Source organism: Lathamus discolor, chromosome 3 (genome assembly GCF_037157495.1).
Source record: "Lathamus discolor isolate bLatDis1 chromosome 3, bLatDis1.hap1, whole genome shotgun sequence".
In the NCBI taxonomy this organism is placed as follows: Eukaryota; Metazoa; Chordata; class Aves; order Psittaciformes; family Psittacidae; genus Lathamus; species Lathamus discolor.
The window spans coordinates 124060804-124075178 of NC_088886.1; the positions used below are offsets into that span (position 1 = coordinate 124060804).

General features: G+C 39.2%; 1 protein-coding gene across 1 annotated transcript in view; it reads left to right on the forward strand.

Annotated features, from left to right (window-relative positions):
- Positions 1-14375, forward strand: part of CLASP1 (cytoplasmic linker associated protein 1) — a 179966-nt gene that overhangs the window by 131503 nt on the left and 34088 nt on the right. The window contains exons 27-30 of the mRNA XM_065671467.1: positions 606-769; positions 1688-1766; positions 2709-2852; positions 10951-11046. Of these exons, the coding sequence (XP_065527539.1) occupies positions 606-769; positions 1688-1766; positions 2709-2852; positions 10951-11046 (483 nt within the window). The remainder of the gene's footprint in view (positions 1-605; positions 770-1687; positions 1767-2708; positions 2853-10950; positions 11047-14375) is intronic.

Genomic DNA, 14375 nt, shown 5'->3' on the forward strand with positions numbered 1-14375 from the left:
GGGGTTTCTTACACACTGGACTCAAATTATGTCCTTCGCAGTGATCTGTCACCTGCATCTGTAGAATTATTGCTACAAACACATTAGTTGTGGTGTTAAACATACCCAGATTTTTACATCTAAGCATATATAAACATGTTACTTTCATGACTGAGACTGGGTCTGACACAAGGTATATAATATTTTAAGTAACTCTGAGAAGGGATTCAAGAAAATGTAAACTTCCAGTGAATGCATCCTTTATCTGTTTGCAAACTGCATCTGGACAACTAGCCTTGATCACTATGTGTGCTAACGAGTGGTTTGTTTTGTTGCATGGCCTGCTTTGCCGTGGAATTCACAACAGAGAGTAAGTGTATTCTACCCCCTTCCTTCATTTGTTTCATGTGATATTTTAGTACGACACGTTTTAGACGTGTCTTGTCTGATTTTTTCTTTTTTTTTTCTTTTCATTTTTTTCCCCCAGTCATATAGTCACTAAAATCATTCATTCATGGAGCTGTCTATAACAAAATCATCCTGAAACCCAGACTGTAAAGCCCTCCCCTTGATAATTTTTATTTAAAGCACTGTGTTCCTTTTTGTGACACCTGTTTTGTTTATAGGTCTTTAGCATGTTTCTGGAAACCCTGGTTGATTTCATCATCATTCATAAAGATGACTTGCAGGATTGGCTTTTTGTTCTCCTGACACAGTTGCTAAAGAAAATGGGAGCAGATTTGCTGGGGTCTGTGCAGGCGAAAGTTCAAAAAGCTCTGGATGTCACCAGGTAGAGTATTAGATGGCAAATACTATGAAGGTTTTTGCAGGATTACAGAAGGGCATCTGATGAACATTTTAGAAACACAGTAGTGCTATATATTTTGAGGGCTTAATCTTGATGAATACCAGAATAAAGGAGAGCAAAGTTATGTCACAATATTTCAGGCATTGAATTAAAAAGGCCTGTCTCTTTTCTAAATAGGTAACTGTAAAGTATAACATTTAAAATGTGTCAGTGATTTTGTTAATTTGGGTGAGGTTTTTTTTGATGTGCATGTGCTTAGATATCAATTTTGGTTTTGATTGATGGGGGAGAATATTTGCAGTATTCATATTTACCAGAAAGTTCAGAGCATCTTTCATACGGTTCAAACAGCAAATAAGGGTAATGTCAGGATAAGACCTTGAATGCTACTGCAATGTGCACAGCAGTTCTGTAGTCAGTGTCCTTTCTAAGGATGTCCAGCACAGGACACTGTTGCAATCAAGTTCAGCTAATCCTGGAAACAGGATAATTAAAAAAAAAAAAAAAAAGTAATCCAGGGAAAAAATATGATAGATAGGGAAATAGAGAGAAATCAAAACTAGGTATGAATTCTGAGGACAGCTTAAACACCAGGCTGCTACTAGAGATAAGGGAACAAAGCATAGCCTGAAATGAAGATGAAATGGACAGATGTGCCAAAAGCTGGGTTAAGTGTACAGAGGGTAGGTAAGGTAACAGTGTATGAAGGTATTTACTTAGCAGTCTTCTCCAGTATTTAGTCAGCTAATCCTTAGACTTGGAGTTTCTCTGGTAGATAGAAAGTTAAAGAGAAAATTATTAAAGGTGTTGAAATCTTTTGTGTAAGCTTTAACATATAGAGTTAATTTAGTCCTGAAAATTTATGTTGCATTACATTTTTGCCTTTTTTTCCTTTGACAGGGATTCTTTTCCGTTTGATCAACAATTTAACATTTTGATGAGGTTTATTGTAGATCAGACCCAAACACCAAACCTGAAGGTCAGTATCAAAAGCCTTTTCAATAAAGCATCAAGAAGGTTTTCTAAGCTTGCCATGTCAGGCATATCATAAAGCATAGAGCTCATGTTAAGATGACTAATTGTAAGTACCTGCATGACACAGAAGTTACATTGGTACTTAACTCCTTCTCAGTTTTAATAAATCTAAATATCTTTACAATAGGACCCTGTAAGAGCTGGGCTTTCAGCACACTGGGACATATTTAAGTTTGTATACAGAAAATTCCTCTTCACCCTGGTCTTGGTGGGAATAAAACCTGGCTGTGCAGGACAGAAGGACCAGATTGTCTGAATGACTGGACCCTGGGCATACCTTAACAAGTGCTTGATGCACAGATCAGACACAACACTTGCAGGGTTTGGAGAAAAAAACCATCAGAGCTTTCTGTTACTGAATCCTCCCAAAGGGATATTGTTTTGCAGACTGTTTTTCAGGAGGTTGCTGTATCAAGACTATAGGAAGACTATTTAAACTTTAGAAATCACACATGTTTATCTTCCAAAGACAGGAATGTACAGGATACCAAATGACTCCTGTTCTTTAATCTCCGAAATTTTTGATCTTTTGGGACTCTGTCAGGTATTTGATTAAGACCAAAAGCTATGGTTTGGCATCTGGAACAGTAATCACTGGTGAAACCAGCATGGTAGGGTCCTGATTTGTTTACACAAACACACAAGTAGACATACGTATTTCAAGCCAGTTCTTGTATACCATTCTAGGCTCTTACTACACAGAATTTATCCTGTGTAGAAAATTGCTTTTAATTTTTGAAGCACACGACACAAAGACATGTCACAGGGATATTTTGATTTTTCCTCATGACATAAGTCTTGTCAATCTGTAGTAGTATCTGTTTATCGTGGGATAAATCCATCTTTGCCAGCTTCTGAGCCTAACAAATCCCTTTTCAATTCTCAGGTGAAAGTTGCTATCCTGAAGTATATTGAGTCCTTGGCAAGACAGATGGATCCAACAGACTTTGTGAACTCTAGTGAGACAAGACTTGCTGTATCTAGAATTATAACTTGGACAACAGAACCAAAGAGCTCAGATGTGAGAAAGGTAAGCCAGGGTGATGAAGTATTTGCAGTAATTATTGTTGTTCAAAGAAAAAAAAAGTAAGAAAAAGGAAAATAAAAAAAACACAATAAAAAATGGCCGTAAAGGTAATGAAAAATTCAGTTACTAGATTCTGTTCTTAAGAAATTGATTTTACATACCTTACTGTCCAAAACAAACTGCCAGTTCATTAAAACACATTTCTGAAGCATGACTTCATATATTTTTTTCTAGTAGGTACTTAGTTGTGTGACTTTACTAATACTGTGCAAAAAGAGGTAACAGTTTGAAAATGTACTTTTTCTTGAGCAGTCTGGAAATATCTCTAGGTTTTTGTTTATTTAGGTGAAGGCTCTGTGCTTTGTAGACTGAATGAAATCTAGCACATTTATTACATTGTTGAAAGAAAGTAAACAAATCAGGAAGCTGCCAGGGACTCTCAACTCTTTTCTTTTAAGAGCTGTGTGTTTATCTCAACCTGGATAAAAGTTGACACATTTAGGTCAGGCCTGGGTTATACAGTTATGTTGTTCTTTATCTTGCTGAAGATGCAAGTGTCAGGCAAGCTAAAACGGGCCAGATGGTGATACTCATCTTTCCCAAGAGAAAAGTGAGACTTAGTTTTATGTACCTGGCATCTGTAACACAATTTAAAACCACCTTCTCTTCTCAGCCCAGATGTAGAAATAGATTCTGGTAAGAGTTAAAAGGCTTTGAGATGTACTTGGATTAAAAAAAACCTCCACCACCAAAAAAAAACCACCCAAAAAAAACAAGCAAAAAACCCCCACCCAAAATAACCTAAACAAATATTTAAGCATTTCAGAATGTAAAAATTGCCTGCATTTTTCTCACTCTATATGCACTTAAAATGTTGAATTAATGGTAGAATGACAGATTATTTTATGATTTGGGAAATAAGATTTATTTTTAGTGATTATTTGATTTCCGATGAAAAGATCATTAGGGATCAAAGGTGCTGGAACAGCAGCATTATCTGATAGCTGACACAAAGCTTCAGAGAAGCTTTTTGGTTCATGCTGCTTTCTCACATACAGCTGATTGATTCTAAAGAAAAATGTCTCATACTCTTCTGTGAGGGTTTTCTGCACGGATTATTCACACCACTGTGACTGAAATTTGCTTCTGCAAGATAGTCAGCCTCAGAAAAAAAAAGGTTACTTTAAATCTTGGACTTAGATCTGGAATATGCCTTTCCATTTTGATGCCTCCATGAACAAAGCCAGAAAGAATTAAACAGGCGAAGAAGCCGCTTCTCTATTACAGCTCAAGTAAACCTCAAGCAGTTTACTGTGCTCATGGTCTGCGAGAGGGAGTTGTAATTAATGTAAGTAGAATTGCGCATTGAAAAGCAAAATCTCTGCCTATTGCTCAGTGAAGAAATCTTCCACCATTAGGGGTCATCATTGCTGCATACAAAATTGAGTGCAGAGTATCTGCAGAGCTGAAAAAATCAGCTATTCACTGTGGGATGTGGGGAGCGCGTGTTCACAGCAGGGTGTCCATCCTTCTGTCTCTTTCAAAGACTTGCAGAACTCTGGCAAAACATCCACCAAACTCAACATGAGCTGCACAATGCCCAAGCAAGTGCCTTGGGCTGACAAGAGATTACTGAATCTAAATTCTACTTACTGAACCTGCATGTGACTTGGATTTGCCTCTGATGCCTGTAGCTTTCAAATAAATTATTACAGTTAAGCCAGCTTTGGCTACTAAGAGTGAATGCCCAGGTTATCCTTATTTTATCACGCCGTTGCTGTACCATGATTTTATTAAGAGCATAGTACAAACCACAGGCTTTAGAAGAAACACTGCAGAAAAGGATTTATAAGCAATCATTGGCCATTATCTCTGCTAGGACTTTAGTTAACAGACTAATAAATTCTTTAGTAGCAAACTGGATTATCAAGGGCCAACCGAGGTAGGTGAAATCTTCTGAAGAATGCAATTGAAAGATTGGCCTCCTTTTTTGGAGACTGTATGTAACTTGGAATAAGTACCTTTTTTAATAGTAAGGTGTTTCATATAAGCATCAAAAGATTCTGCCCTCATGGAAGGTATTATGGCAGTGTTCAAGATCTGTGATTTTTCTAAGAGCAAAGCAGACCATGCATCGTAAATGCTGTCACAACCTAAAAATGAAGATGGCAGTTGGGGTTACAGGGGAGAGGGAGAAGAATCAGTTCAATCTTCACATGATCAAAATACTACAACAGGCCTGTAAAAAGTGTAAAATAAGGTAACTTTTCAGTAGAATCTGGATCTTAGACCACCAGTGCAATCAGCTCAGCTCCTGAAAGCTGACAAGAGCACATTTTATTTTTGGTACTGAGGAATCATTGCAGGCGTAGTCTGGCCCATATATAATTCTCCAGATGGCATGGTGCAACAGTGATGCTGGTACTCAATTACTTGCAGAGGCAGGGACTCTTTCCCCCAAGAAATGTAGTCCTGCAGCTAATGTGGTTCTCACCCAGATTTGAGTTACTGAATGCTGCCTTTAATGTAGCATTCAGTAACTCATTTAATGTAAGTAGCATCTGTGTGTTTGATGGTCATGCTGTTCTGTCTGTATTTTACCTTTGAGGGGATGCAGGTAAATCAAGCTTTCTCATGCTGATGGTGAAGTATGTAAACGACCTCTGTCAGTTGGGAAAGCATGTGGCTGCTGCATAGCAATTAGTCACTCTGATCCTATGGTAGCAAAGGATCTGTTCAAGAAATGGATTATATTTTCAGTCAATAGCAAAATTATCTTTTTATCAGTGATCATCTGTTCATTGCTACTATTCACTATGTGTTACGGTCATAACTGGCCCAGACCTATAGTGTGAAGAAACTGTAGAGAAATAGAACAAAAAGTGGCATTTAGTCCCAGAACTTTCTTTCAAGCTGAATGGTACAGCTTTATTAATAAAGCTTGCATATACTTTTGGTGAGTACTTAAGCACACTTAACATGACACTTAACTTGATCATGGTTTATAGCTACCGAAGTCAGAAAGAAACTTAGTCAAAGGAAATGCTGTTGTGCATAAAACAGTTTATGTTCTTCTGTAGAATGACATCTGTGGCTGAACATAAGCTCTCTTATCACAAAAACATGACATACTTTGAGGAACACGCCGTTGATGTTACAGAGTGTCACTGACAAAATGTGATACCCTCTCAAGGCAGAAACCATTTAAGCTTCTCATGGTAGCCGTGAACTATGTACAGTCAAAATTATTGTCAAGCTTTATGCTTAAAATAAGGTGATCTGCAGGGTGTTGTGGGTAAATATTTGTCTTGTTTTAAAGACTGTGTATACTTATTGGGTGTTTACCCTGCATGCAAATGAAAATTTACTTCCTGCAAGCAGTTCTAGAAGAGAGGTGAAAGACATTTGTCCTACATACTGAGCAAAAGCCATTGGGTAGACACATCACTGCGTGGTGACCTGGGTGGGACATGGTGCTAGCGCAAGGAGAGCATCTGGTAGTAATTTCCGCACATATGGATGGCTCGATGCTTTTTGCCCAAGCAGAGCATATCAATGGGGAGGGCACAAATCAGGATTTCAGATAACTGAGTTCTCATTTTGAGTGCAGTAACATCTAACCTTCTGCAGTGTACTCAGGTTTCCTCTGCCTTGGTTTATTTCTCTCTGTAACAGGGTATTCAGTCTAATTTTTCCCTGGAAAATGGTTGATTTGATGAAATCATTTTACAAAAGCCAGTTAGTTACTGAAAAGTAATTCAGTGGCAATGCAAATACTGTGATGGCTGGTCTGAGGACAATAGGTCAGTAACTTCACCATGCTATCACTAATATTGCCAACAAAATTATTGTGCAATCCTTACTTAGGTGAAGTGCTTATTGAATTTGGATGACAGACTTGGGCTCTGTGTGGGAAAATACTTTGATCTTGGAAAAGAGCCATCAGCTTGAGAATGGAAATTAGAATGAGGCTTCTGATTTGGCTCTGGTCAAAGCCTCCTGTCCAAGGCTCAGGTGAATGGAAACTTTTATTAAACATGAGTACTCAGTATCTGAGGGGGTGGAATCATCTGTGAGGGCACACAGGATCTTAACATTTAGGAGCAGCTTGCACAAGCTGCAGGGGAACAAGGCCTCCTGAGCTGAAGGGCCAGTGACATTGCCTGTTATCCTGTTAATCAGCCAAGCCCTGATCTTAACCGTAAATAACAATATCTGTATTGCCTGATTGTCATCTGGACTGCTAATCTCAGGGAAGAAGAAATTTTTCCTTTGTGCCAGATAGCCTGACTGTCTTCTCTGTCAATGAAATATTCCTACAGTATTCTCTTACAAACCACATTATGGGCAGCCTTGTGTCATGTGTACATGATGTTCTGCCTTACATTTATGTAACTGGGAAAACTTTTTCTTTCAACTGTCCCACTCATTACTGAATTTGCTCAAGCTGCCCTTGGGTACAGACAGTGAATGGGACTTGATAGGAAACTAGAACCATTGCAGTGAATCAAAAAGCCCAGGAGAGTACTTATGTTGCTGTCATTTGCATGAAGTTCCCCTCAGAATTCCTAGGGCTAGGGCCCTTTCTCGATTGCCACCACTGGTTTGCAGGTGAAGTCTGGTGGTATCCAAATCAAAAAAGTTTGGGATCAGATTTTTTCCTGAAACTGACTGAGAAACTGATTCTCAATTACACCAGAAGATGAGGAAGAAAGAGATGAGAGAGAAAGCTGCAGGTCAGCAATTCTTCATGTGCTCAGATAGCCAACTAAGATGTATTTGCTACTTTAACTAGTAGTCCTAGATGACATTTATTAAGAAATATCAATGATGTCACTTTTATAAGGAAATTGGATCTATCAGTAAAGCCCAGAGCAAGTTGGGGTAAAATACTGCTGTGATGTCTGTAGGGAGGAGCAGTGATAGACAGGAAAGCAAACACTTCAGAAGAAATGAAATTGGGCCCCTTTGCAGTGTGATGCCATGAGACCTCTCAAATCTCTCCTGGAGTTTTAATTTCCTGTCTAGCATCAGGCTGATTTGAGCAACTCTGGGACAGACGCTTCACTGTAAAAGCACTCCCAAAGACTCTTAGTGAGCTGAATGGCATTGTTCATCTTCACTGGTGTTGGACAATAAACACTGCTGGTCACAGCCTGTTACAGTAGCAGCGGCAAAGAGGGTGTTTGCAGAAATGTTTTTGAATGGCAAACTGTTTTAATCTTCCCAAGCTGCAGGCCTTTGCCTTTCTGGTTCAGAGGTTTCTCTAGCACTCTTACAATATTCCTACAGCAGATTTGTGTCTCATGGACTCTATGAAGAGCTAAGCTACCAGGGAACCAGGCCTCAGGATTTCATTTTCAGGCTTATGGAATCTTGAATAACACCATGTCTTGTATGACCTTGTAGGAGGTCAGCCTTTTAGCCGAAGAATATTCCTAAATAAGTCAAACTGAGACTAAATGCACAGAGGAACTCTTTTAAACGTAGTTTTAGGAAAAATAATGTAACAGATCAAAAATGGCATCTGGTGGACTTCACTGTTCACTTGATGTAATTCTGTTAGAACAAAAAGGATCTCTGTGTCTTAGCTGTGTTTCCAAAATAGTAGCCATCATTTTGTTTGTTTTGAATTTGATGCTACAGAGCTATGAGAGCCCAAATGTTTTTAGTGTACGCAGTGTGAGAAAATGGCTTTTACCCCATGTTAGCGTGCAGAGAATCATCATGGTGCTGGGCTAGATTTCCTTAAAATGAATCTTTGCTTTACACACATAGCCTTTTAGTATCCTTTGCATTGAAAGCAGTTTGTAATATAAGCCCATTTTCTCAGTTTACTTGAAATGGTAAAAGCTAGTGCAATATAATATAAGAAATTGCTCCACAGAATGTGTATACTCGTATTATGTGACTGTGTGTAATATGTTTGTGTGTTGTGCCATTTATATGCACACACCCCTACAGATGTGATGTATCTATCGGGATTAGAGGTAATACTTACATAAGGCGTTGTGGAGCCATCCAGTAAATAGACTATGCTGTTTTCTCTGGACTATGATGGATAAGTCTGCCATACTTTAACATTTTGAAACTCCTGATTAAAGCGCATGTTTTCATTACAATCTTACTTCAGTAGCTTTTCTTCCTTCTTAGCTTATACATTGGAACCTCACCCTTAGAATTCAGGCTTATATTATGCTAGGTTTATAATAAAAGTTTCTCAGTTGTTAATGAAATGTAACCTTTTTTTCTAGTACTTAAACCTGGTTTTGCAACAAATGCTGTTTTGTAAGGAGCAAAGTTACTTGGCCTTCATCAGCTTGACTTCTGGGGTAACATCTGGCTCTCCAGAACATTTTTGCTGTGATTTTTGTGCCCAGGTCACAAAATAACAGCATGCATAAGGAATCATAATCCATTATAGAACAGTGATCTGATATGTGGTGAATCAGTGCTGAATATTTTTGCTGGCACTTGTTTGAGATGCCTTTGACCCATGTAATGCAACCACTCATGACTTGTAAAAACCTTTCATGATGTAGTAAGTGTATGCTGTATAAAACACAATAGCAATGTGGACTTAATCTGTATATGAATTCCGTATTTAAATCTGTTAAACAAATTCTTCCTTTTCAGGATGTGGATGAAAACAGCATATTCTGATAGAAGTCTGTGGGGAAAACTGTATGTTTAAAATCTCCTCAAGCTAACATGCTTGGATTACGTATGAACTGATGAAGCCATTGTGCTTCATATTACTGTATCAGTATTTGGATGTCCCTGCTCATCTGATTCTAGACCTGAAAAGAGAATAAGCAGGAGGTTTGGTTTGGTAGATAGCTTGTTGTCTTAGTTATATTAGCCAGCTAACATTTAATTGTCTGCTGGGAAGTACACTTAAATAACACTTGTTTAGAGCCTGTGGACGCTCTCAGTAGCTGTGAATTAACTCGCTTAACATCAGCTACGCTCATTGGAAAATTAAAGCATTGCCCTATGCCAGTGTGTGCTAATACAAGCTGCCTAATGTGTCAGTGCTGCCTCTTGATCTCAGTGAATCTATATTTGATTTGCAGTTTAGTATAATTCTCAGTGACATGAGAGAGCAAGCTTCTCTGTTCCAGTGTGCCTTAAGCTGTTACATGTTTGCTTTAAACTGGACAGTGAAATGAATGATGCATACTGAATAAGATTATGGCAGCCTCCCAGTACATAAAGGGGGCCTTCAAGAAAGCTGTAGAGGTGCATTTTACAAGGGCATGTGGGGATAAGACAAGGGGGAATGGCTTTAAACTGGAAGAGGAGGGGATTTAGATTAGTTATTAGGAAGAAGTTCTTTACCGTGAAGGTGGTGAGACACTGGCACGGGTTGCCCAGAGAAGCTGTGGCTGCCCCATCCCTGGCAGTGTTCAAGGCCAGTTTGGACAGGGCTTTGAGCAACCTGATCTAGTGGAAGGTGTCCCTGCCCATGGCAGGGGCCTTGAAACTAGATGATCTTCAAGGTCCCTTCCAACCCAAACTATTCTAGGGTTCTGTGAAAAGTGAGTAGGTGTTAGTGTGGATCTTCCCCAGACTGATCACATGATAAAAGGTGTTTGTTGACAGTATTGGTCTATCAGACTGATGCCCGAACTGGAGTCAGGAGCTTGCAAGTTCTTAACTGCATATTCTTCTGAACTTAGATGTGTGCAAGGATAGGTGCAGGTAGATGCAAGCACCTATTCCCCTACTCTGCTCCTGGCTGGCCAGATGCAAGTGCCGTCTCAGTCCAGCACTGCCTAGGCTCTGCACTTCAGCAGAGGTTTTCAAGTGGTTATGGAGGCCATGAGGAGATTACCAAAGCAAAGCTTTGGTATGAGAACCAAGGGGTGACCTAAAAGCCCAAGAGTTGTAGTTGAATTTAATTTTGAGCCAGTGCTGCACTCTGCTGAAAGGAATGCTCTCTTGGTTAAATCAAGTATTGATGCTTTTTGTTACTTGAAGTTAAGGAAGGAACTGATTTAAAACTCTTCTCCAAAAATACAGCATGTGTATTGTTCAGATGATTTAGTTGAAATCTGTGCTTTCTCTAAATACCAACTTTCCTGTTTGTCAAACCCAGACCATGCATAGTTGGGTGGGTGAGGATTTGCCAGCTAGGACAACTACAGCTTCCTCAGGGCCCGGTGAAGGAAACTTGGAAGAGAAATGTAAACAGGTAGACTAAAAACCGTGTGCACTAATCACACTAATCATGTGTGCAGTCTCAACTCAATTGTCTAGTGTAAAGAGACCTTGACTGGGGGCCTGAAAAAAGCGTGTCCGTCTGTGAAGCTAATGTTTGCTTTGGTGTGCTTTTCCATTAATTCTCTTGTAGTCCCTCATAAGCAACCAGGATATGAGATCCTTTTGTTTTATGGGACTGACAGTGTTGTGGAGTCCATTGCCAATGTTTGAGTAACTTGAAAACTGCTTTCGCATAGCTCAGGCAACTAGCTGCTTTTTCTGCTTGGTCTGTTGGAGCAGCAACAGCAGCAATCATAAGGCACTTGTATTAAGCTTAGGTCACTGCTGGCATTTCCTTTCTAAAATCAGTGGATTTTTCCAATTAGCCTTGATCTTTTTGCTTAATGAGCCCAAACAATTTCAAAGAGACTTTACTATAATTCAGCCAAGTCACAGAAGTTACAGATTTTGATAAATCTGTCGAACACCTACTGTCTAGGTAAAGCTGAAACCTGAAAGTTGCTAAAGTATTTGTGTCCCTTTAACAACTGGCACTGTTGGACAGCATGAATTGCATTGACCTAAGTGTGAAGCTTCGGGAGCTTCTACCAGTTCGTGGAACCTGATCCCTCACTGCATTGTTATTAATAAAGTTACATAAGTGATCCTTTGCAAATGATTCAAGAACCTGACGTGAAGCCAGACCCCCTCACTAGCATAGTCAGGCTCTGAAGTCACTAGAGTTTATCCAGCTCAAGCCAGCAGAGAGCTGCTTCATTAAGATTAGATAATCTATAGTGTCTACGTTACATGTCACTGAAAAGAGATGGATTAGGGTTCCACACTAATGGTATAGGGACACAAAGACAAAGGAAAATACAGCTTTTACTCCTTCTTTAACTGTATATCATCAAGCACGAGTGTTGCATGGAGAATGTGTGTACATTGTGTACAGAAATAAGTGTGGTTTTTTGCTTGTTTTAAATTTATCTACTCCAGTAATCTAGTGAAACAAGAGCCAAGATTTTCAGAAATGGCCAGTGATCTGCAAATGCGAAAATGTCCTCTGGTTTGTCACAAGCTGAAAATCCAAAGATTTAAAATGCTTCGAAACATTATCTGTAAAAGATGTCCTTTGATTAAATAAATGTGTATGCGGTAAATGAAACTTAGAGGATTATCAAGTGTGTCCCGATCTAACTGTTAAGATGGGTGTAGAAATGCTGCTTCTGATGCTCTTCATAGCTGAAATGAAACTAACTGTATTAAAACTGTAAGTATTGCAAGAGTGAAACTTGGAGCATGTTGTAGGTGCAATTTCAAGGTATCACTTACCTTCCACCTTTTGAGGTCAGTAACAGTGTTCTTGATTTTATGGTAGCAGGGCCCAAGACCTTTGTGTGTTAAATCTTAAGTAGGAGCTTTCATATAATGGCTTTTGCCTTGACTATGTTCTTTTTAAATAGACCTCAGTCATCCAACTGCGCTTCTAGGTTTATTTTAGGCAAAAGCCATTATTTCATTCTATTTCCTTAGAAGGTCTTCAAGAATGACCTTATTTCTAACCCATCAGTGAGAGATACGTGGCACAAAAGTCTATGAAACTCTTTCCCACCTCACTGTACCTTGGGCAGCTTCTGACTTACCAGTTGATATGTCCAGGCATTTTAATCTCTGAGCAGTCTCTCAACCTGGAAATCTTGTTGATCAACCTTCCTGTTTTATTTTGGGTTAATAAGATCTTTTTGTTCTGACACAGAAGATCTGCATGTCCACTTCCTAACCATCCAGGATACGCATGCCATTCATGAACAGGAATGTACTTTGGCATGACTTTGCATCCAGTCACTTTGCATTCAGTTCAACATGCTGATTGTTGTTCTGAGATCTTGTTTGCAGTAATATTTTTATTACAGAAGATACTATGCTGGTGAAAACTTTAAAGTTCTTGGATCAAAATGGACAGAAATACTCAGGATATATGGATACCAGGCAGGCTTCATGGCAGAGTTGTCCAAAACTTCAGGTCAGAGGAGGGTAGAGTATATAAGTATGGAGCTAAGAAAGCCGCGGGGAAAATTGTCTTCCCACTTCTTTCATGCTTACATCTTTAGTGTGAAGTGAATAATGACATACCATGATTCTATTCAAGTCAGAGAGAGTTTTGACAGGAGGCAACATGATCCATCTGGAATGAGGAGTCTAAGGACCTGTTATTTGCTGCAGTCCTTGGAAGCCCATTGAGTGTTGTGTGCCTCAGTTCTTTGTTGGCCATATGAAAAGGATGTTATTTACCAAACTTTCATAGATGGAACATATTTTCATATACAAAGCTGTGTTACTGCAGGTTGGGGCTGATAGTGAAGGAACAGTGTAGCTTGAATTGCAATTTGCACACTGAAACAATGAGGTACTTTGATTCCTCTTCACTGTGAAAGGATTTTTGTGTACCCGAGTTTATCATCTGCTGAAAGATTCCACTTTCCTAGGGAACTACAGATACACTTAATTATTGCAACTTTGCAAACACAAAATTCCTTCTTTGAACTGATGAGAACTGTGATTGTACAGTTATCGCCACAGCAGTGAATTATATTTTTATCCTCTTTTTCATTTTTAGGAAGTTTTAGGAAGTTTTCATAGAGGTCAGACAAGTGTCTGCTTCTCCTAAGCCTGTATGTAAGCTGTTCCAAAATAAGAGCACTTAATAGCTTTGCTTCTTACTTTGTGATTTAAGCCACTCTTTGGTATCCAGGTATGTATTCTGGAGGTTGATGTGTCAATGGCTACACCCTTGTTGGAGAAGGTGGTGCTGCAGACCATCAGAGGTCATTTATCATTGCTTCATTTTTATTGTTCTTTTAATCAATGTGTATATTTTTGTATATTTTCAAGGCAAAGGCAGGGGAAAATAAACAGAATTGGTGCAATCCACATGCATTGTGTGCTGCTGGGGAAGCCTAGTTAGGAACATGTAATACTGATTGCTCTTGCAGATCTGCACTCTGATCTATTCTGCTTCCATTCCAGTTTTACTCCATTGTCTTAGTTCAGCATACGCAGAGTTGTATGTTTGCTAATAGAGTTAGTGGCGACTCTGTTAACGGCAGCTGTTCTATCCAGGCGAATAGGGCAAACCCTGTCCAGTGAACTTAATGGTAACATTCTCAATTATTTCAGTGGTACCCTGGTTTTACTTATTAAATTTGGGGATTCTGGTGGGGTGTAGCCTGTCCATGGGTGAGAGTAGATCTTCCACTTCCGATGGAGTCTTCTGTTGCTGAAACAGCCTCAATGGTAAGACTTGTGAGAAGTGAGAAA